Genomic DNA, 20,881 nt, shown 5'->3' on the forward strand with positions numbered 1-20,881 from the left:
CAGAGCCGTGCCCTCACCACCACCTCAGCCCCCAACCTCCAGAGCAGTGTCCTCAACACCACCTCAACCTCCTGTTCCCTCAGCCTCCAGAGAAGTGTCCTCACCACCGCCTCAACCCCCAACTTACTGTCCCCTCAACCTCCAGAGCTGTGTCCTCACCACCACCTCAGCCTCCAACCTCCTGTCCCCTCAGCCTCCTGAGCTGTGTCCTCACCTCCTCAGCCCCCAACCTCCTGTCCCCTCAGCCTCCTGAGCTGTGTCCTCACCACCGCCTCAGCCCCCAACCTCCTGTCCCCTTAGCCTCATGAGCTGTGTCTTCATCGCCTCAGGTCACAACCTCCTGTCCCCTCAGCCTCCAGAGCTGTGTCATCACCGCCTCAGCCTCCAACCTCCTATCCCCTCAGCCTCCTGAGCCGTGTCCTCACCGCCTCAGGTCACAACCTCCTGTCCCCTCAGCCTCCTGAGCTGTGTCCTCACAGCCTCAGCCCCCAACCTCCTGTCCACTCAGCCTCATGAGCTGTGTCCTCACCGCCTCAGTCCCCAACCTCCTGTCCCCTCAGCCTCCTGAGCTGTGTCCTCACCGTCTGAGCCTCCAACCTCCTGAGCTGTGTCCTCACCGCCTCAGCCCACAACCTCCTGTCCCCTCAGCCTCCAGAGCTGTGTCCTCACCGCCTCAGCCCCCGACCTCCTGAGCCGTGTCCTCACCGCCTCAGGTCACAACCTCCTGTCCCCTTAGCCTCCTGAGCTGTGTCCTCACCGCCTCAGCCCCCGACCTCCTGTCCCCTCAGCCTCCTGAGGTGTGTCCTCACCGCCTCAGCCCCAAACCTCCTGTCCCCTCAGCCTCCTGAGCTGTGTCATCACCGCCTCAGCCCCTGACCTCCTGTCCCCTCAGCCTCCTGAGCTGTGTCCTCACCGCCTCAGCCCCCGACCTCCTGAGCTGTGTCATCACCGCCTCAGGTCACAACCTCCTGTTCCCTCAGCCTCCTGAGCTGTGTCCTCACCGCCTCAGCCACTGACCTCCTGAGCTGTGTCCTCACCACCTCAGGTCACAACCTCCTGTTCCCTCAGCCTTCTGAGCGGTGTCCTCACCGCCTCAGCCCCTAACCTCCTGTCCCCTCAGCCTTCTGAGCTGTGTTCTCACCGCCTCAGCCCCCGACCTCCTGTCCCCTCAGCCTCCTGAGCGGTGTCCTCACCGCCTCAGTCCCCAACCTCCTGAGCTGTGTCCTCACCGCCTCAGCCCCCGACCTCCTGTCCCCTCAGCCTCCTGAGCTGTGTCCTCACCGCCTCAGCCCCCGACCTCCTGAGCTGTGTTCTCACCGCCTCAGCCCCCGACCTCCTGTCCCCTCAGCCTCCTGAGCTGTGTCATCACCGCCTCAGCCCCCGACCTCCTGAGCTGTGTCATCACCGCCTCAGCCCCCGACCTCCTGTTCCCTCAAACTCCTGAGCTGTGTCCTCAACGCCTCAGCCACTGACCTCCTGAGCTGTGTCATCACCGCGTCAGGTCACAACCTCCTTTTCCCTCAGCCTCCTGAGCTGTGTCCTCACCGCCTCAGGTCACAACCTCCTGTTCCCTCAGCCTCCTGAGCTGTGTCCTCACCGCCTCAGCCCCAAACCTCCTGAGCTGTGTCCTCACCACCTCAGTCCACAACCTCCTGTCCCCTCAGCCTCCTGAGCTGTGTCCTCAACGCCTCAGCCACTGACCTCCTGAGCTGTGTCATCACCGCGTCAGGTCACAACCTCCTTTTCCCTCAGCCTCCTGAGCTGTGTCCTCACCGCCTCAGGTCACAACCTCCTGTTCCCTCAGCCTCCTGAGCTGTGTCCTCACCGCCTCAGCCCCAAACCTCCTGAGCTGTGTCCTCACCACCTCAGTCCCCAACCTCCTGTCCCCTCAGCCTCCTGAGCTGTGTCCTCACCGCCTCAGCTCCCCCCCCACCCCCCTCTGCCAGCAGAGCGGGAGGAAGACGACGGGTACGGAGCGGAGAGGTGAGGGGAACGGTGTCCCTGCCTAGCAGGAGGCAGGGACGCCGATGCTACACTGCTCAAGCTAAGTATATCCCATTTGTTTGTCTACGTTGTTGTCTTTAGTTTGTAGTGGGGCCTGTCTAGAGCTCACCCCAACCCCTCCCTCTCTAGGGCCTAGCTCTAGGGACATTCAGGGCTTAGGTTCCTGCTCGGCGATAAGTGTGGAACCTATAAAGGGACAATAGGGTAGGCAGGGTGATATTAGAACTGCCTACCGCCGCCTAAGCCCCCACCCTCTCCTCACCGCCGCCGGAGCCGCCTCAGCCCCCAACCTCCTGTCTTACCGCCGCCGGAGCAGTCTCCTCACCGCCGCCGGAAGCGCCTCAGCCCCCAATCTCCTGTCTCACCGCCGCAGGAGCAGTCTCCTCACCGCTGCTGGAACAGCTTCAGCCCCCAACCCCCTGTATCACTGCCTTGTGAGCCCCCAACTTGCCGTCTCCTCACCGCTGCCGCCTCATCAACCACGGCGCCCCCAGCCTTTGGAGCCGTCTCCTCGCTGTCAAAGCTGCCTCAACCTCCAACCTCCTGTGCCCTCTGCCTCCAGAAGTATGTCCTCACCACCACCTCAGCCCCCGACCTTCTGTCCGCTCAGCCTTCAGAGCTGTGTACTCACCACCACCTCAACCTCCTGTCCCCTCAGCCTCCAGAGCAGTGTCCTCACCACCTCAACCTCCTGTCCCCTCACCACCACCTCAACCCCCTGTCCCCTCAGCTTCCAGAGCCGTGCCCTCACCACCACCTCAGCCCCCAACCTCCAGAGCAGTGTCCTCAACACCACCTCAACCTCCTGTTCCCTCAGCCTCCAGAGAAGTGTCCTCACCACCGCCTCAACCCCCAACTTACTGTCCCCTCAACCTCCAGAGCTGTGTCCTCACCACCACCTCAGCCTCCAACCTCCTGTCCCCTCAGCCTCCTGAGCTGTGTCCTCACCTCCTCAGCCCCCAACCTCCTGTCCCCTCAGCCTCCTGAGCTGTGTCCTCACCACCGCCTCAGCCCCCAACCTCCTGTCCCCTTAGCCTCATGAGCTGTGTCTTCATCGCCTCAGGTCACAACCTCCTGTCCCCTCAGCCTCCAGAGCTGTGTCATCACCGCCTCAGCCTCCAACCTCCTATCCCCTCAGCCTCCTGAGCCGTGTCCTCACCGCCTCAGGTCACAACCTCCTGTCCCCTCAGCCTCCTGAGCTGTGTCCTCACAGCCTCAGCCCCCAACCTCCTGTCCACTCAGCCTCATGAGCTGTGTCCTCACCGCCTCAGTCCCCAACCTCCTGTCCCCTCAGCCTCCTGAGCTGTGTCCTCACCGTCTGAGCCTCCAACCTCCTGAGCTGTGTCCTCACCGCCTCAGCCCACAACCTCCTGTCCCCTCAGCCTCCAGAGCTGTGTCCTCACCGCCTCAGCCCCCGACCTCCTGAGCCGTGTCCTCACCGCCTCAGGTCACAACCTCCTGTCCCCTTAGCCTCCTGAGCTGTGTCCTCACCGCCTCAGCCCCCGACCTCCTGTCCCCTCAGCCTCCTGAGGTGTGTCCTCACCGCCTCAGCCCCAAACCTCCTGTCCCCTCAGCCTCCTGAGCTGTGTCATCACCGCCTCAGCCCCTGACCTCCTGTCCCCTCAGCCTCCTGAGCTGTGTCCTCACCGCCTCAGCCCCCGACCTCCTGAGCTGTGTCATCACCGCCTCAGGTCACAACCTCCTGTTCCCTCAGCCTCCTGAGCTGTGTCCTCACCGCCTCAGCCACTGACCTCCTGAGCTGTGTCCTCACCACCTCAGGTCACAACCTCCTGTTCCCTCAGCCTTCTGAGCGGTGTCCTCACCGCCTCAGCCCCAAACCTCCTGTCCCCTCAGCCTCCTGAGCAGTGTTCTCACCGCCTCAGCCCCTGACCTCCCGTCCCCTCAGCCTCCTGAGCTGTGTCCTCACTGCCTCAGTCCCCAACCTCCTGAGCTGTGTCCTCAACGCCTCAGCTCCCAACCTCCTGTCCCCTCAGCCTCCTGAGCTGTGTCCTCACCGCCTCAGCCCCCAACCTCCTGTCCCATCAGCCTCCTGAGCTGTGTCCTCACCGCCTCAGCCCCCAACCTCCTGTCCCCTCAGCTTCCTGAGCTGTGTCCTCACTGCCTGAGCCCCCACCCTCCTGTCCCCCCTCAGCCTCATGAGATGTGTCCTCACCGCCTCAGCTCCCAACCTCCTGTCCCCTCAGCCTCCTGAACTGTGTCCTCACCCCATAACCTCCTGAGCTGTGTCCTCACCGCCTCAGGTAACAACCTCCTGTCCCCTCAGTCTCCTGAGCTGTGTCCTCACCGCCTCAGCACCCGACCTCCTATCCCCGCAGCCTCCTGAGCTGTGTCCTCACCGCCTCAGCCCACAACCTCCAGTCCCCTCAGCCTCCAGAGCTGTGTCCTCACCGACACAGCCCCCGGCCTCCTGAGCTGTGTCCTCACCGCCTCAGCCCCCAACCTCCTGTCCCCTCCGCCTCCTGAGCTGTGTCCTCACCGCCTCAGCCCCCAACCTCCTGTCCCCTCCGCCTCCTGAGCTGTGTCCTCACCGCCTCAGCCCCTGACCTCCCGTCCCCTCAGCCTCCTGAGCTGTGTCCTCACCGCCTCAGTCCCCAACCTCCTGAGCTGTGTCCTCAACGCCTCAGCTCCCAACCTCCTGTCCCCTCGGCCTCCTGAGCTGTGTCCTCACCGCCTCAGTCCCCAACCTCCTGAGCTGTGTCCTCACCGCCTCAGCCCCCAACCTCCTGTCCCCTCGGCCTCCTGAGCTGTGTCCTCACCGCCTCAGCCCCCAACCTCCTGTCCCATCAGCCTCCTGAGCTGTGTCCTCACCGCCTCAGCCCCCAACCTCCTGTCCCCTCAGCTTCCTGAGCTGTGTCCTCACTGCCTGAGCCCCCACCCTCCTGTCCCCCCTCAGCCTCATGAGATGTGTCCTCACCGCCTCAGCCCCCAACCTCCTGTCCCCTCAGCCTCCTGAACTGTGTCCTCACCCCATAACCTCCTGAGCTGTGTCCTCACCGCCTCAGGTAACAACCTCCTGTCCCCTCAGCCTCCTGAGCTGTGTCCTCACCGCCTCAGCACCCGACCTCCTATCCCCGCAGCCTCCTGAGCTGTGTCCTCACCGCCTCAGCCCACAACCTCCAGTCCCCTCAGCCTCCAGAGCTGTGTCTTCACCGACACAGCCCCCGGCCTCCTGAGCTGTGTCCTCACCACCTCAGCCCCCAACCTCCTGTCCCCTCAGCCTCCTGAGCTGTGTCCTCACCGCCTCAGCCCCCAACCTCCTGAGCTGTGTCCTCACCGCCTGAGCTGTGTCCTCACCGCCTCAGCCCCCAACCTCCTGAGCTGTGTCCTCACCGCCTCAGCCCCCGACCTCCTGTCCCCTCAGCCTCCTGAGCTGTGTCCTCACAGCCTCAGCCCCCGACCTCCTGTCCCCTCAGCCTCCTGAGCTGTGTCCTCACAGCCTCAGCCCCCGACCTCCTGTCCCCTCAGCCTCCTGAGCTGTGTCCTCACAGCCTCAGCCCCCGACCTCCTGTCTAATCAGCTGTGTCCTCACCGCCTCAGCCCCCGACCTCCTGTCCCCTCAGCCTCCTGAGCCGTGTCCTCACCGCCTCAGCCCCCGACCTCCTGTCCCCTCAGCCTCCTGAGCCGTGTCCTCACCGCCTCAGCCCCCAACCTCCTGTCCCCTCAGCCTCCTGAGCTGTGTCCTCACCGCCTCAGCCCCCGACCTCCTGTCCCCTCAGCCTCCTGAGCCGTGTCCTCACCGCCTCAGCCCCCGACCTCCTGTTCCCTCAACCTCCTGAGCCGTGTCCTCACCGCCTCAGCCCCCGACCTCCCGTCCCCTCAGCCTCCTGAGCCGTGTCCTCACCGCCTCAGCCCCCAACCTCCTGAGCCGTGTCCTCACCGCCTCAGGTCACAACCTCCTGTCCCCTCAGCCTCCTGAGCTGTGTCCTCACCGCCTCAGCCCCCGACCTCCTGTCCCCTCAGCCTCCTGAGCTGTGTCCTCACCGCCTCAGCCCCAAACCTCCTGTCCCCTCAGCCTCCTGAGCTGTGTCATCACCGCCTCAGCCCCCGACCTCCTGAGCTGTGTCCTCACCGCCTCAGCCCCCAACCTCTTGAGCTGTGTCATCACCGCCTCAGGTCACAACCTCCTGAGCTGTGTCATCACCGCCTCAGGTCACAACCTCCTGTTCCCTCAGCCTCCTGAGCTGTGTCCTCACCGCCTCAGCCCCCAACCTCCTGAGCTGTGTCATCACCGCCTCAGGTCACAACCTCCTGTCCCCTCAGCCTCCTGAACTGTGTCCTCACCCCCTAACCTCCTGAGCTGTGTCCTCACCGCCTCAGGTAACAACCTCCTGTCCCCTCAGCCTCCTGAGCTGTGTCCTCACCGCCTCAGCACCCGACCTCCTATCCCCGCAGCCTCCTGAGCTGTGTCCTCACCGCCTCAGCCCACAACCTCCAGTCCCCTCAGCCTCCAGAGCTGTGTCCTCACCGACACAGCCCCCGGCCTCCTGAGCTGTGTCCTCACCGCCTCAGCCCCCAAGCTCCTGTCCCCTCCGCCTCCTGAGCTGTGTGCTCACCGCCTCAGCCCCCGACCTCCTGAGCCGTGTCCTCACCGCCTCAGGTCACAACCTCCTGTCCCCTCAGCCTCCAGAGCTGTGTCCTCACCGCCTCAGCCCCGGACCTCCTGTCCCCTCAGCCTCCTGAGCTGTGTCCTCACTGCCTCAGCCCCAAACCTCCTGTCCCCTCAGCCTCCTGAGCTGTGTCATCACCGCCTCAGCCCCCGACCTCCTGAGCTGTGTCCTCACCGCCTCAGCCCCCAACCTCTTGAGCTGTGTCATCACCGCCTCAGGTCACAACCTCCTGAGCTGTGTCATCACCGCCTCAGGTCACAAACTCCTGTTCCCTCAGCCTCCTGAGCTGTGTCCTCACCGCCTCAGCCCCCAACCTCCTGCGCTGTGTCATCACCGCCTCAGGTCACAACCTCCTGTCCCCTCAGCCTCCTGAACTGTGTCCTCACCCCCTAACCTCCTGAGCTGTGTCCTCACCGCCTCAGGTAACAACCTCCTGTCCCCTCAGCCTCCTGAGCTGTGTCCTCACCGCCTCAGCACCTGACCTCCTATCCCCGCAGCCTCCTGAGCTGTGTCCTCACCGCCTCAGCCCACAACCTCCAGTCCCCTCAGCCTCCAGAGCTGTGTCCTCACCGACACAGCCCCCGGCCTCCTGAGCTGTGTCCTCACCGCCTCAGCCCCCAAGCTCCTGTCCCCTCTGCCTCCTGAGCTGTATCCTCACCGCCTCAGCCCCCAACCTCCTGTCCCCTCAGCCTCCTGAGCTGTGTCCTCACCGCCTCAGCCCCCAACCTCCTGTCCCCTCAGCCTCCTGAGCTGTGTCCTCACCGCCTCAGCCCCCAACCTCCTGTCCCCTCAGCCTCCTGAGCTGTGTCCTCACCGCCTCAGTCCCCAACCTCCTGAGCTGTGTCCTCACCGCCTCAGCCCCCGACCTCCTGTCCCCTCAGCCTCCTGAGCTGTGTCCTCACAGCCTCAGCCCCCGACCTCCTGTCTCCTCAGCTGTGTACTCACCGCCTCAGCCCCCGACCTCCTGTCCCCTCAGCCTCCTGAGCCGTGACCTCACCGCCTCAGCCCCCGACCTCCTGTCCCCTCGGCCTCCTGAGCCGTGACCTCACCGCCTCAGCCCCCGACCTCCTGTCCCCTCGGCCTCCTGAGCCGTGTCCTCACCGCCTCAGCCCCCGACCTCCTGTCCTCTCAGCCTCCTGAGCTGTGTCCTCACCGCCTCAGCCCCCGACCTCCTGTCCCCTCAGCCTCCTGAGCTGTGTCCTCACCGCCTCAGCCCCCGACCTCCTGTCCCCTCAGCTGTGTCCTCACCGCCTCAGCCCCCGACCTCCTGTCCCCTCAGCCTCCTGAGCTGTGTCCTCACAGCCTCAGCCCCCGACCTCCCTTCCCCTCAGCCTCCTGAGCTGTGTCCTCACCGCCTCAGCCCCCGACCTCCCTTCCCCTCAGCCTCCTGAGCTGTGTCCTCACCGCCTCAGCCCCCGACCTCCCGTCCCCTCAGCCTCCTGAGCTGTGTCCTCACCGCCTCAGCCCCCGACCTCCTGTCCCCTCAGCTGTGTCCTCACCGCCTCAGCCCCCGACCTCCTGTCCCCTCAGCCTCCTGAGCTGTGTCCTCACCGCCTCAGCCCCCGACCTCCTGTCCCCTCAGCCTCCTGAGCTGTGTCCTCACCGCCTCAGCCCCCGACCTCCTGTCCCCTCAGCCTCCTGAGCTGTGTCCTCACCGCCTCAGCCCCCGACCTCCCGTTTCCTCAGTCTCCTGAGCCCCCAACCTCCTGTCCCCTCAGCCTCCTGAGCTGTGTCCTCACCCCCTCAGCCTCCTGAGACGTGTCCTCACCGCCTCAGGTCACAACCTCTTGTCCCCTCGGCCTCCTGAGCCGTGTCCTCACCGCCTGAGCCCCCAACCTCCTGTCCCCTCAGCCTCCTGAGCTGTGTCCTCACCGCCTCAGCCCCCGACCTCCTGTCCCCTCAGCCTCCTGAGCTGTGTCCTCACCGTCTCAGCCCCCAACCTCCCGTTTCCTCAGTCTCCTGAGCCCCCAACCTCCTGTCCCCTCAGCCTCCTGAGCTGTGTCCTCACCCCCTCAGCCTCCTGAGCTGTGTCCTCACCCCCTCAGCCTCCTGAGCTGTGTCCTCACCCCCTCAGCCTCCTGAGCCGTGTCCTCACCGCCTCAGGTCACAATCTCTTGTCCCCTCGGCCTCCTGAGCTGTGTCCTCACCGCCTGAGCCCCCAACCTCCTGTCCCCTCATCCTCCTGAGCTGTGTCCTCACCGCCTCAGCCCCCGACCTCCTGTCCCCTCAGCCTCCTGAGCTGTGTCCTCACCGCCTCAGCCCCCGACCTCCTGTCCCCTCAGCCTCCTGAGCTGTGTCCTCACCGCCTCAGCACCCGACCTCCTATCCCCGCAGCCTCCTGAGCTGTGTCCTCACCGCCTCAGCCCACAACCTCCAGTCCCCTCAGCCTCCAGAGCTGTGTCCTCACCGACACAGCCCCCGGCCTCCTGAGCTGTGTCCTCACCGCCTCAGCCCCCAAGCTCCTGTCCCCTCTGCCTCCTGAGCTGTATCCTCACCGCCTCAGCCCCCAACCTCCTGTCCCCTCAGCCTCCTGAGCTGTGTCCTCACCGCCTCAGCCCCCAACCTCCTGTCCCCTCAGCCTCCTGAGCTGTGTCCTCACTGCCTCAGCCCCCAACCTCCTGAGCTGTGTCCTCACCGCCTCAGCCCCCGACCTCCTGTCTCCTCAGCTGTGTACTCACCGCCTCAGCCCCCGACCTCCTGTCCCCTCAGCCTCCTGAGCCGTGACCTCACCGCCTCAGCCCCCGACCTCCTGTCCCCTCGGCCTCCTGAGCCGTGACCTCACCGCCTCAGCCCCCGACCTCCTGTCCCCTCGGCCTCCTGAGCCGTGTCCTCACCGCCTCAGCCCCCGACCTCCTGTCCTCTCAGCCTCCTGAGCTGTGTCCTCACCGCCTCAGCCCCCGACCTCCTGTCCCCTCAGCCTCCTGAGCTGTGTCCTCACCGCCTCAGCCCCCGACCTCCTGTCCCCTCAGCTGTGTCCTCACCGCCTCAGCCCCCGACCTCCTGTCCCCTCAGCCTCCTGAGCTGTGTCCTCACAGCCTCAGCCCCCGACCTCCCTTCCCCTCAGCCTCCTGAGCTGTGTCCTCACCGCCTCAGCCCCCGACCTCCCGTCCCCTCAGCCTCCTGAGCTGTGTCCTCACCGCCTCAGCCCCCGACCTCCTGTCCCCTCAGCTGTGTCCTCACCGCCTCAGCCCCCGACCTCCTGTCCCCTCAGCCTCCTGAGCTGTGTCCTCACCGCCTCAGCCCCCGACCTCCTGTCCCCTCAGCCTCCTGAGCTGTGTCCTCACCGCCTCAGCCCCCGACCTCCTGTCCCCTCAGCCTCCTGAGCTGTGTCCTCACCGCCTCAGCCCCCGACCTCCCGTTTCCTCAGTCTCCTGAGCCCCCAACCTCCTGTCCCCTCAGCCTCCTGAGCTGTGTCCTCACCCCCTCAGCCTCCTGAGCCGTGTCCTCACCGCCTCAGGTCACAACCTCTTGTCCCCTCGGCCTCCTGAGCCGTGTCCTCACCGCCTGAGCCCCCAACCTCCTGTCCCCTCAGCCTCCTGAGCTGTGTCCTCACCGCCTCAGCCCCCGACCTCCTGTCCCCTCAGCCTCCTGAGCTGTGTCCTCACCGCCTCAGCCCCCAACCTCCCGTTTCCTCAGTCTCCTGAGCCCCCAACCTCCTGTCCCCTCAGCCTCCTGAGCTGTGTCCTCACCCCCTCAGCCTCCTGAGCTGTGTCCTCACCCCCTCAGCCTCCTGAGCCGTGTCCTCACCCCCTCAGCCTCCTGAGCCGTGTCCTCACCGCCTCAGGTCACAATCTCTTGTCCCCTCGGCCTCCTGAGCTGTGTCCTCACCGCCTGAGCCCCCAACCTCCTGTCCCCTCAGCCTCCTGAGCTGTGTCCTCACCGCCTCAGCCCCCGACCTCCTGTCCCCTCAGCCTCCTGAGCTGTGTCCTCACCGCCTCAGCCCCCGACCTCCTGTCCCCTCAGCCTCCTGAGCTGTGTCCTCACCGCCTCAGCCCCCGACCTCCTGTCCCCTCAGCCTCCGACCTCCTGTCCCCTCAGCCTCCTGAGCTGTGTCCTCACCGCCTCAGCCCCCGACCTCCCGTTTCCTCAGCCTCCTGAGCCCCCAACCTCCTGTCCCCTCAGCCTCCTGAGCTGTGTCCTCACCCCTCGACCTCCCGTCCCCTCAGCCTCCTGAGACGTGTCCTCACCGCCTCAGGTCACAACCTCTTGTCCCCTCGGCCTCCTGAGCCGTGTCCTCACCGCCTGAGCCCCCAACCTCCTGTCCCCTCAGCCTCCTGAGCTGTGTCCTCACAGCCTCAGCCCCCGACCTCCCATCTCCTCGCCCCTGCACCCTGTGAGCCCCTCTCCCGCTGTGCTCAGTGTAATGTCTGCCTGGTGCTCGTCACCTCCTCACATGAGTAGCACCGCGAGCCCATGGGCGGTAATGATAACGGTGAAGGTGGCGGCAGTAGGAACTGACTGATGGACTGGGAGCGGTGATGGCTTTGTAGGCTCCGCCCCTGTTTCCCATATTGCAGCGCGGCATATTCCCGCGGTTTCAATTCGAAGAAGAGTGCGGGCGCACGAGTGACGTCACTGGTAGGATGAGTGACGTATCTCAGAACCAATGAGAGCAGTGAGCCGGGAGGCGGGCGACCAATGCGGGAAGTGGGCGGGGCCTCAGTGTGTGAGCGCACGGCGCGGTATTACCGGGCTCCGGGACTCCGTATTCCGCTGATGCCGCTGTCCCGGCGCTGAGGCCTCATGGCTCCGCAGAAGCACGGCGCCAGCTCCGGACCGGCCGGACTCGGCGCCCCCTCCTCTTCCGGCGCTGGTGGCGGCGGGGGAGCGGCCATGCCCCCGGTAAAGAGACCCAAGATGGAGCAGATCCAGGCCGACCACGAACTCTTCCTGCAGGCCTTCGAGAGTAAGTGCGACCGCGTGTGCGAGAGCCGGATCTTGTGTGCCCGTGTGAACAGTGCCCGACAAAGTCACCTATACGTGTGTATATATACCCCGCCAGTGCCTCATAATACCTCACATGTACAGTATACACTGAGTGTACAGAGGAGGTGAGGTGTGTGTATATATGTGAGGTAATATATAATGTGTGTATATATATGTGAGGTAATATATAATGTGTGTACAGGGGAGGTGTGTATATGTGAGGTAATATATAATGTGTGTACAGGGGAGGTGTATATATGTGAGGTAATATATAATGTGTGTACAGGGGAGGTGTGTGTATATATGTGAGGTAATATATAATGTGTGTACAGGGGAGGTGTGTGTATATATGTGAGGTAATATATAATGTGTGTACAGGGGAGGTGTATATATGTGAGGTAATATATAATGTGTGTACAGGGGAGGTGTATATATGTGAGGTAATATATAATGTGTGTACAGGGGAGGTGAGGTGTGTGTGTATATATGTGAGGTAATATATAATGTGTGTACAGAGGAGGTGAGGTGTGTGTGTGTATATATGTGAGGTAATATATAATGTGTGTACAGGGGAGGTGTGTGTATATATGTGAGGTAATATATAATGTGTGTACAGGGGAGGTGTGTGTATGTATGTGAGGTAATATATAATGTGTGTACAGGGGAGGTGTGTATGTATGTGAGGTAATATATAATGTGTGTACAGGGGAGGTGTGTGTATATGTGAGGTAATATATAATGTGTGTACAGGGGAGGTGTGTGTATATGTGAGGTAATATATAATGTGTGTACAGGGAAGGTGTATATATGTGAGGTAATATATAATGTGTGTACAGGGAAGGTGTATATATGTGAGGTAATATATAATGTGTGTACAGGGGAGGTGTATATATATGTGAGGTAATATATAATGTGTGTACAGGGGAGGTGTATATATATGTGAGGTAATATATAATGTGTGTACAGGGAGGTGTGTGTATATATGTGAGGTAATATATAATGTGTGTACAGGGGAGGTGTGTGTATATGTGAGGTAATATATAATGTGTGTACAGGGGAGGTGTATATATGTGAGGTAATATATAATGTGTGTACAGGGGAGGTGTATATATATGTGAGGTAATATATAATGTGTGTACAGGGGAGGTGTATATATATGTGAGGTAATATATAATGTGTGTACAGGGAGGTGTGTGTATATATGTGAGGTAATATATAATGTGTGTACAGGGGAGGTGTGTGTATATGTGAGGTAATATATAATGTGTGTACAGGGGAGGTGTGTATATATGTGAGGTAATATATAATGTGTGTACAGGGGAGGTGTGTATATATGTGAGGTAATATATAATGTGTGTACAGGGGAGGTGTGTATATATGTGAGGTAATATATAATGTGTGTACAGGGGAGGTGTATATATGTGAGGTAATATATAATGTGTGTACAGGGGAGGTGTGTATATATGTGAGGTAATATATAATGTGTGTACAGGGAGGTGTGTATATATGTGAGGTAATATATAATGTGTGTACAGGGAGGTGTGTATATATGTGAGGTAATATATAATGTGTGTACAGGGGAGGTGTATATATGTGAGGTAATATATAATGTGTGTACAGGGGAGGTGTGTATATATGTGAGGTAATATATAATGTGTGTACAGGGGAGGTGTGTATATATGTGAGGTAATATATAATGTGGGTATATGTGAGGTAATATATAATGTGTGTACAGGGGAGGTGTGTGTGTATATATGTGAGGTAATATATAATGTGTGTACAGGGGAGGTGTGTATATATGTGAGGTAATATATAATGTGTGTACAGAGGAGGTGAGGTGTGTGTATATATGTGAGGTAATATATAATGTGTGTATATATGTGAGGTAATATATAATGTGTGTACAGGGGAGGTGTGTATATATGTGAGGTAATATATAATGTGTGTACAGAGGAAGTGAGGTGTGTGTATATATGTGAGGTAATATATATGTGTGTATATATGTGAGGTAATATATAATGTGTGTACAGGGGAGGTGTGTATATATGTGAGGTAATATATAATGTGTGTACAGGGGAGGTGTGTATATATATATATGTGAGGTAATATATAATGTGTGTACAGGGGAGGTGTGTGTATATGTGAGGTAATATATAATGTCTGTACAGGGGAGGTGTATATATGTGAGGTAATATATAATGTCTGTACAGGGGAGGTGTATATATGTGAGGTAATATATAATGTGTGTACAGGGGAGGTGTATATATGTGAGGTAATATATAATGTGTGTACAGGGGAGGTGTATATATGTGAGGTAATATATAATGTGTGTACAGGGAAGGTGTATATATGTGAGGTAATATATAATGTGTGTACAGGGGAGGTGGTGTATATATGTGAGGTAATATATAATGTGTGTACAGGGGAGGTGTGTGTATATATGTGAGGTAATATATAATGTGTGTACAGGGGAGGTGTGTGTATATATGTGAGGTAATATATAATGTGTGTACAGGGGAGGTGTGTGTATATATGTGAGGTAATATATAATGTGTACACAGAGGAGGTGAGGTGTGTGTATATATGTGAGGTAATATATAATGTGTGTATATATGTGAGGTAATATATAATGTGTGTACAGGGGAGGTGTGTATATATGTGAGGTAATATATAATGTGTGTATAGGGGAGGTGTATATATGTGAGGTAATATATAATGTGTGTACAGGGGAGGTGTGTGTATATGTGAGGTAATATATAATGTGTGTACAGGGAGGTGTGTATATATGTGAGGTAATATATAATGTCTGTACAGGGGAGGTGTGTGTATATGTGAGGTAATATATAATGTGTGTACAGGGAAGGTGTATATATGTGAGGTAATATATAATGTGTGTACAGGGGAGGTGTATATATGTGAGGTAATATATAATGTGTGTACAGGGAGGTGTGTGTATATATGTGAGGTAATATATAATGTGTGTACAGGGGAGGTGTGTATATATGTGAGGTAATATATAATGTCTGTACAGGGGAGGTGTGTGTATATGTGAGGTAATATATAATGTGTGTACAGGGAAGGTGTATATATGTGAGGTAATATATAATGTGTGTACAGGGGAGGTGTATATATGTGAGGTAATATATAATGTGTGTACAGGGAGGTGTGTGTATATATGTGAGGTAATATATAATGTGTGTACAGGGAGGTGTGTGTATATATGTGAGGTAATATATAATGTGTGTACAGGGGAGGTGTGTGTATATGTGTGAGGTAATATATAATGTGTGTACAGGGAGATGTGTGTATATATGTGAGGTAATATATAATGTGTGTACAGGGGAGGTGTGTATATATATGTGAGGTAATATATAATGTGTGTACAGGGGAGGTGTGTATATATATGTGAGGTAATATATAATGTGTGTACAGGGAGGTGTGTGTATATATGTGAGGTAATATATAATGTGTGTACAGGGGAGGTGTGTGTATATGTGTGAGGTAATATATAATGTGTGTACAGGGAGATGTGTGTATATATGTGAGGTAATATATAATGTGTGTACAGGGGAGGTGTGTATATATATTGTGAGGTAATATATAATGTGTGTACAGGGGAGGTGTGTGTATATATGTGAGGTAATATATAATGTGTGTACAGGGAGGTGTGTATATATGTGAGGTAATATATAATGTGTGTACAGGGAGGTGTGTATATATGTGAGGTAATATATAATGTGTGTACAGGGGAGGTGTGTATATATGTGAGGTAATATATAATGTGTGTACAGGGGAGGTGTGTATATATGTGAGGTAATATATAATGTGTGTACAGAGGAGGTGTGTATATATGTGAGGTAATATATAATGTGTGTACAGGTGAGGTAATATATAATGTGTGTACAGGGGAGGTGTATATATATGTGAGGTAATATATAATGTGTGTACAGGGGAGGTGTATATATATGTGAGGTAATATATAATGTGTGTACAGGGGAGGTGTATATATATGTGAGGTAATATATAATGTGTGTACAGGGGAGGTGTGTATATATGTGAGGTAATATATAATGTGTGTACAGGGGAGGTGTATATATATGTGAGGTAATATATAATGTGTGTACGGGGAGGTGTATATATATGTGAGGTAATATATAATGTGTGTACAGGGGAGGTGTGTATATATGTGAGGTAATATATAATGTGTGTACAGGGGAGGTGTGTATATATGTGAGGTAATATATAGTGTGTGTACAGGGGAGGTGTATATATATGTGAGGTAATATATAATGTGTGTACAGAGGAGGTGTGTATATATGTGAGGTAATATATAATGTGTGTACAGAGGAGGTGAGGTGTGTGTATATATGTGAGGTAATATATAATGTGTGTATATATGTGAGGTAATATATAATGTGTGTACAGGGGAGGTGTGTATATATGTGAGGTAATATATAATGTGTGTACAGGGGAGGTGTGTGTATATGTGAGGTAATATATAATGTGTGTACAGGGAGGTGTGTGTATATATGTGAGGTAATATATAATGTGTGTACAGGGAGGTGTGTATATATGTGAGGTAATATATAATGTGTGTACAGGGAGGTGTGTATATATGTGAGGTAATATATAATGTGTGTACAGGGAGGTGTGTATATATGTGAGGTAATATATAATGTGTGTACAGGGGAGGTGTGTATATATGTGAGGTAATATATAATGTGTGTACAGGGGAGGTGTGTATATATGTGAGGTAATATATAATGTGTGTATAGGGGAGGTGTATATATGTGAGGTAATATATAATGTGTGTACAGGGGAGGTGTGTGTATATGTGAGGTAATATATAATGTGTGTACAGGGGAGGTGTGTATATATGTGAGGTAATATATAATGTCTGTACAGGGGAGGTGTGTGTATATGTGAGGTAATATATAATGTGTGTACAGGGAAGGTGTATATATATGTGAGGTAATATATAATGTGTGTACGGGGAGGTGTATATATATGTGAGGTAATATATAATGTGTGTACAGGGGAGGTGTGTATATATGTGAGGTAATATATAGTGTGTGTACAGGGGAGGTGTATATATATGTGAGGTAATATATAATGTGTGTACAGAGGAGTTGTGTATATATGTGAGGTAATATATAATGTGTGTACAGAGGAGGTGAGGTGTGTGTATATATGTGAGGTAATATATAATGTGTGTACAGGGGAGGTGTATATATATGTGAGGTAATATATAATGTGTGTACAGGGGAGGTGTATATATATGTGAGGTAATATATAATGTGTATATATGTGAGGTAATATATAATGTGTGTACAGGGAGGTGTGTGTATATATGTGAGGTAATATATAATGTGTGTACAGGGGAGGTGTGTATATATATGTGAGGTAATATATAATGTGTGTACAGGGAGGTGTGTGTATATATGTGAGGTAATATATAATGTGTGTACAGGGGAGGTGTGTGTATATGTGTGAGGTAATATATAATGTGTGTACAGGGAGATGTGTGTATATATGTGAGGTAATATATAATGTGTGTACAGGGGAGGTGTGTATATATATGTGAGGTAATATATAATGTGTGTACAGGGGAGGTGTGTGTGTATATATGTGAGGTAATATATAATGTGTGTACAGGGGAGGTGTATATATATGTGAGGTAATATATAATGTGTGTACAGGGGAGGTGTATATATATGTGAGGTAATATATAATGTGTGTACAGGGGAGGTGTATATATATGTGAGGTAATATATAATGTGTGTACAGGGGAGGTGTATATATATGTGAGGTAATATATAATGTGTGTACAGGGGAGGTGTGTATATATGTGAGGTAATAAATAATGTGTGTACAGGGGAGGTGTATATATATGTGAGGTAATATATAATGTGTGTACAGGGGAGGTGTATATATATGTGAGGTAATATATAATGTGTGTACAGGGGAGGTGTGTATATATGTGAGGTAATATATAATGTGTGTACAGGGGAGGTGTGTATATATGTGAGGTAATATATAGTGTGTGTACAGGGGAGGTGTGTGTATATGTGAGGTAATATATAATGTGTGTACAGGGGAGGTGTGTATATATGTGAGGTAATATATAATGTGTGTACAGGGAGGTGTGTATATATGTGAGGTAATATATAATGTGTGTACAGGGGAGGTGTGTATATATGTGAGGTAATATATAATGTGTGTACAGAGGAGGTGTGTATATATGTGAGGTAATATATAATGTGTGTACAGGGGAGGTGTATATATGTGAGGTAATATATAATGTGTGTATATATGTGAGGTAATATATAATGTGTGTACAGGGGAGGTGTATATATATGTGAGGTAATATATAATGTGTGTACAGGGGAGGTGTATATATATGTGAGGTAATATATAGTGTGTGTACAGGGGAGGTGTGTATATATGTGAGGTAATATATAATGTGTGTACAGGGGAGGTGTGTATATATGTGAGGTAATATATAATGTGTGTACAGGGGAGGTGTGTATATATGTGAGGTAATATATAATGTGTGTACAGGGGAGGTGTATATATATGTGAGGTAATATATAATGTGTGTACAGGGGAGGTGTGTATATATGTGAGGTAATATATAATGTGTGTACAGGGGAGGTGTATATATATGTGAGGTAATATATAATGTGTGTACAGGGGAGGTGTATATATATGTGAGGTAATATATAATGTGTGTACAGGGGAGGTGTGTATATATGTGAGGTAATATATAATGTGTGTACAGGGGAGGTGTGTATATATGTGAGGTAATATATAATGTGTGTACAGGGGAGGTGTGTGTATATGTGAGGTAATATATAATGTGTGTACAGGGGAGGTGTATATATGTGAGGTAATATATAATGTGTGTACAGGGGAGGTGTGTGTATATATGTGAGGTAATATATAATGTGTGTACAGGGGAGGTGTGTGTATATGTGTGAGGTAATATATAATGTGTGTACGTATATATGTGAGGTAATATATAATGTGTGTACAGGGGAGGTGTGTGTATATGTGAGGTAATATATAATGTCTGTACAGGGGAGGTGTGTGTATATGTGAGGTAATATATAATGTGTGTACAGGGGAGGTGTGTATATATGTGAGGTAATATATAATGTGTGTACAGGGGAGGTGTGTGTATATGTGAGGTAATATATAATGTGTGTACAGGGGAGGTGTGTATATATGTGAGGTAATATATAATGTGTGTACAGGGGAGGTGTGTATATATGTGAGGTAATATATAATGTGTGTACAGGGAGGTGTGTGTATATATGTGAGGTAATATATAATGTGTGTACAGGGGAGGTGTGTATATATGTGAGGTAATATATAATGTGTGTACAGGGAGGTGTGTATATATGTGAGGTAATATATAATGTGTGTACAGGGGAGGTGTGTGTATATATGTGAGGTAATATATAATGTGTGTACAGGGGAGGTGTGTGATATATGTGAGGTAATATATAATGTGTGTACAGGGAGGTGTGTGTATATATGTGAGGTAATATATAATGTGTGTACAGGGGAGGTGTGTGTATATATGTGAGGTAATATATAATGTGTGTACAGGGGAGATGTGTGTGTATATATGTGAGGTAATATATAATGTGTGTACAGGGGAGGTGTGTATATATATGTGAGGTAATATATAATGTGTGTACAGGGGAGGTGTGTATATATGTGAGGTAATATATAATGTGTGTACAGGGGAGGTGTGTGTATATATGTGAGGTAATATATAATGTGTGTACAGGGGAGGTGTGTATATATCTGAGGTAATATATAATGTGTACAGGAGAGTGTGTATATATGTGAGGTAATATATAATGTGTGTACAGGGGAGGTGTGTATATATGTGAGGTAATATATAATGTGTGTACAGGGGAGGTGTGTATATATGTGAGGTAATATATAATGTGTGTACAGGGGAGGTGTGTATATATGTGAGGTAATATATAATGTGTGTACAGGGGAGGTGTGTATATATGTGAGGTAATATATAATGTGTGTACAGGGGAGGTGTGTATATGTGAGGTAATATATAATGTGTGTACAGGGGAGGTGTGTATATATGTGAGGTAATATATAATGTGTGTACAGGGGAGGTGTGTATATATGTGAGGTAATATATAATGTGTGTACAGGGGAGGTGTGTATATATGTGAGGTAATATATAATGTGTGTACAGGGGAGGTGTGTATATATGTGAGGTAATATATAATGTGTGTACAGGGGAGGTGTGTATATATGTGAGGTAATATATAATGTGTGTACAGGGGAGGTGTGTATATATGTGAGGTAATATATAATGTGTGTACAGGGGAGGTGTGTATATATGTGAGGTAATATATAATGTGTGTACAGGGGAGGTGTGTATATATGTGAGGTAATATATAATGTGTGTACAGGGGAGGTGTGTATATATGTGAGGTAATATATAATGTGTGTACAGGGGAGGTGTGTATATATGTGAGGTAATATATAATGTGTGTACAGGGGAGGTGTGTATATATGTGAGGTAATATATAATGTGTGTACAGGGGAGGTGTGTATATATGTGAGGTAATATATAATGTGTGTACAGGGGAGGTGTGTATATATGTGAGGTAATATATAATGTGTGTACAGGGGAGGTGTGTATATATGTGAGGTAATATATAATGTGTGTACAGGGGAGGTGTGTATATATGTGAGGTAATATATAATGTGTGTATATATATGTGAGGTAATATATAATGTGTGTACAGGGGAGGTGTGTATATATGTGAGGTAATATATAATGTGTGTACAGGGGAGGTGTGTATATATGTGAGGTAATATATAATGTGTGTACAGGGAGGGTGTATATATGTGAGGTAATATATAATGTGTGTACAGGGAGGTGTGTGTATATATGTGAGGTAATATATAATGTGTGTACAGGGGAGGTGTGTATATATGTGAGGTAATATATAATGTGTGGGGAGTGTGTATATGTGAGGTAATATATAATGTGTGTACAGGGGAGGTGTGTATATATGTGAGGTAATATATAATGTGTGTACAGGGGAGGTGTGTATATATGTGAGGTAATATATAATGTGTGTACAGGGGAGGTGTGTATATATGTGAGGTAATATATAATGTGTGTACAGGGGAGGTGTGTATATATGTGAGGTAATATATAATGTGTGTACAGGGGAGGTGTGTATATATGTGAGGTAATATATAATGTGTGTATATATATGTGAGGTAAAATATAATGTGTGTACAGGGGAGGTGTGTATATATGTGAGGTA

At 52.2% G+C, this 20,881-nt stretch overlaps 2 protein-coding genes across 2 annotated transcripts in view; one reads left to right on the top strand and one right to left on the bottom strand.

The window, feature by feature from the left end:
• LOC141176401 (uncharacterized) overlaps positions 1–11,152 on the bottom strand; it is a 49,451-nt gene extending 38,299 nt beyond the window's left edge. The window contains exon 1 of the mRNA XM_073660386.1: positions 11,026–11,152. The gene's annotated coding sequence lies outside the window, so the exon portion shown is untranslated. The remainder of the gene's footprint in view (positions 1–11,025) is intronic.
• Positions 11,153–11,237: 85 nt separating this feature from the next.
• The window catches only part of SUZ12 (SUZ12 polycomb repressive complex 2 subunit), a 57,676-nt gene continuing 48,032 nt past the window's right edge, over positions 11,238–20,881 (top strand). The window contains 1 exon segment of the mRNA XM_073660385.1: positions 11,238–11,538. Coding sequence (XP_073516486.1) covers positions 11,376–11,538 — 163 coding nt within the window. The 5' untranslated portion in view covers positions 11,238–11,375.

The sequence above is a fragment of the Phyllobates terribilis genome, unplaced genomic scaffold (assembly GCF_046119375.1).
Source record: "Phyllobates terribilis strain yellow unplaced genomic scaffold, ASM4611937v1 Scaffold_25__1_contigs__length_18738178, whole genome shotgun sequence".
In the NCBI taxonomy this organism is placed as follows: Eukaryota; Metazoa; Chordata; class Amphibia; order Anura; family Dendrobatidae; genus Phyllobates; species Phyllobates terribilis.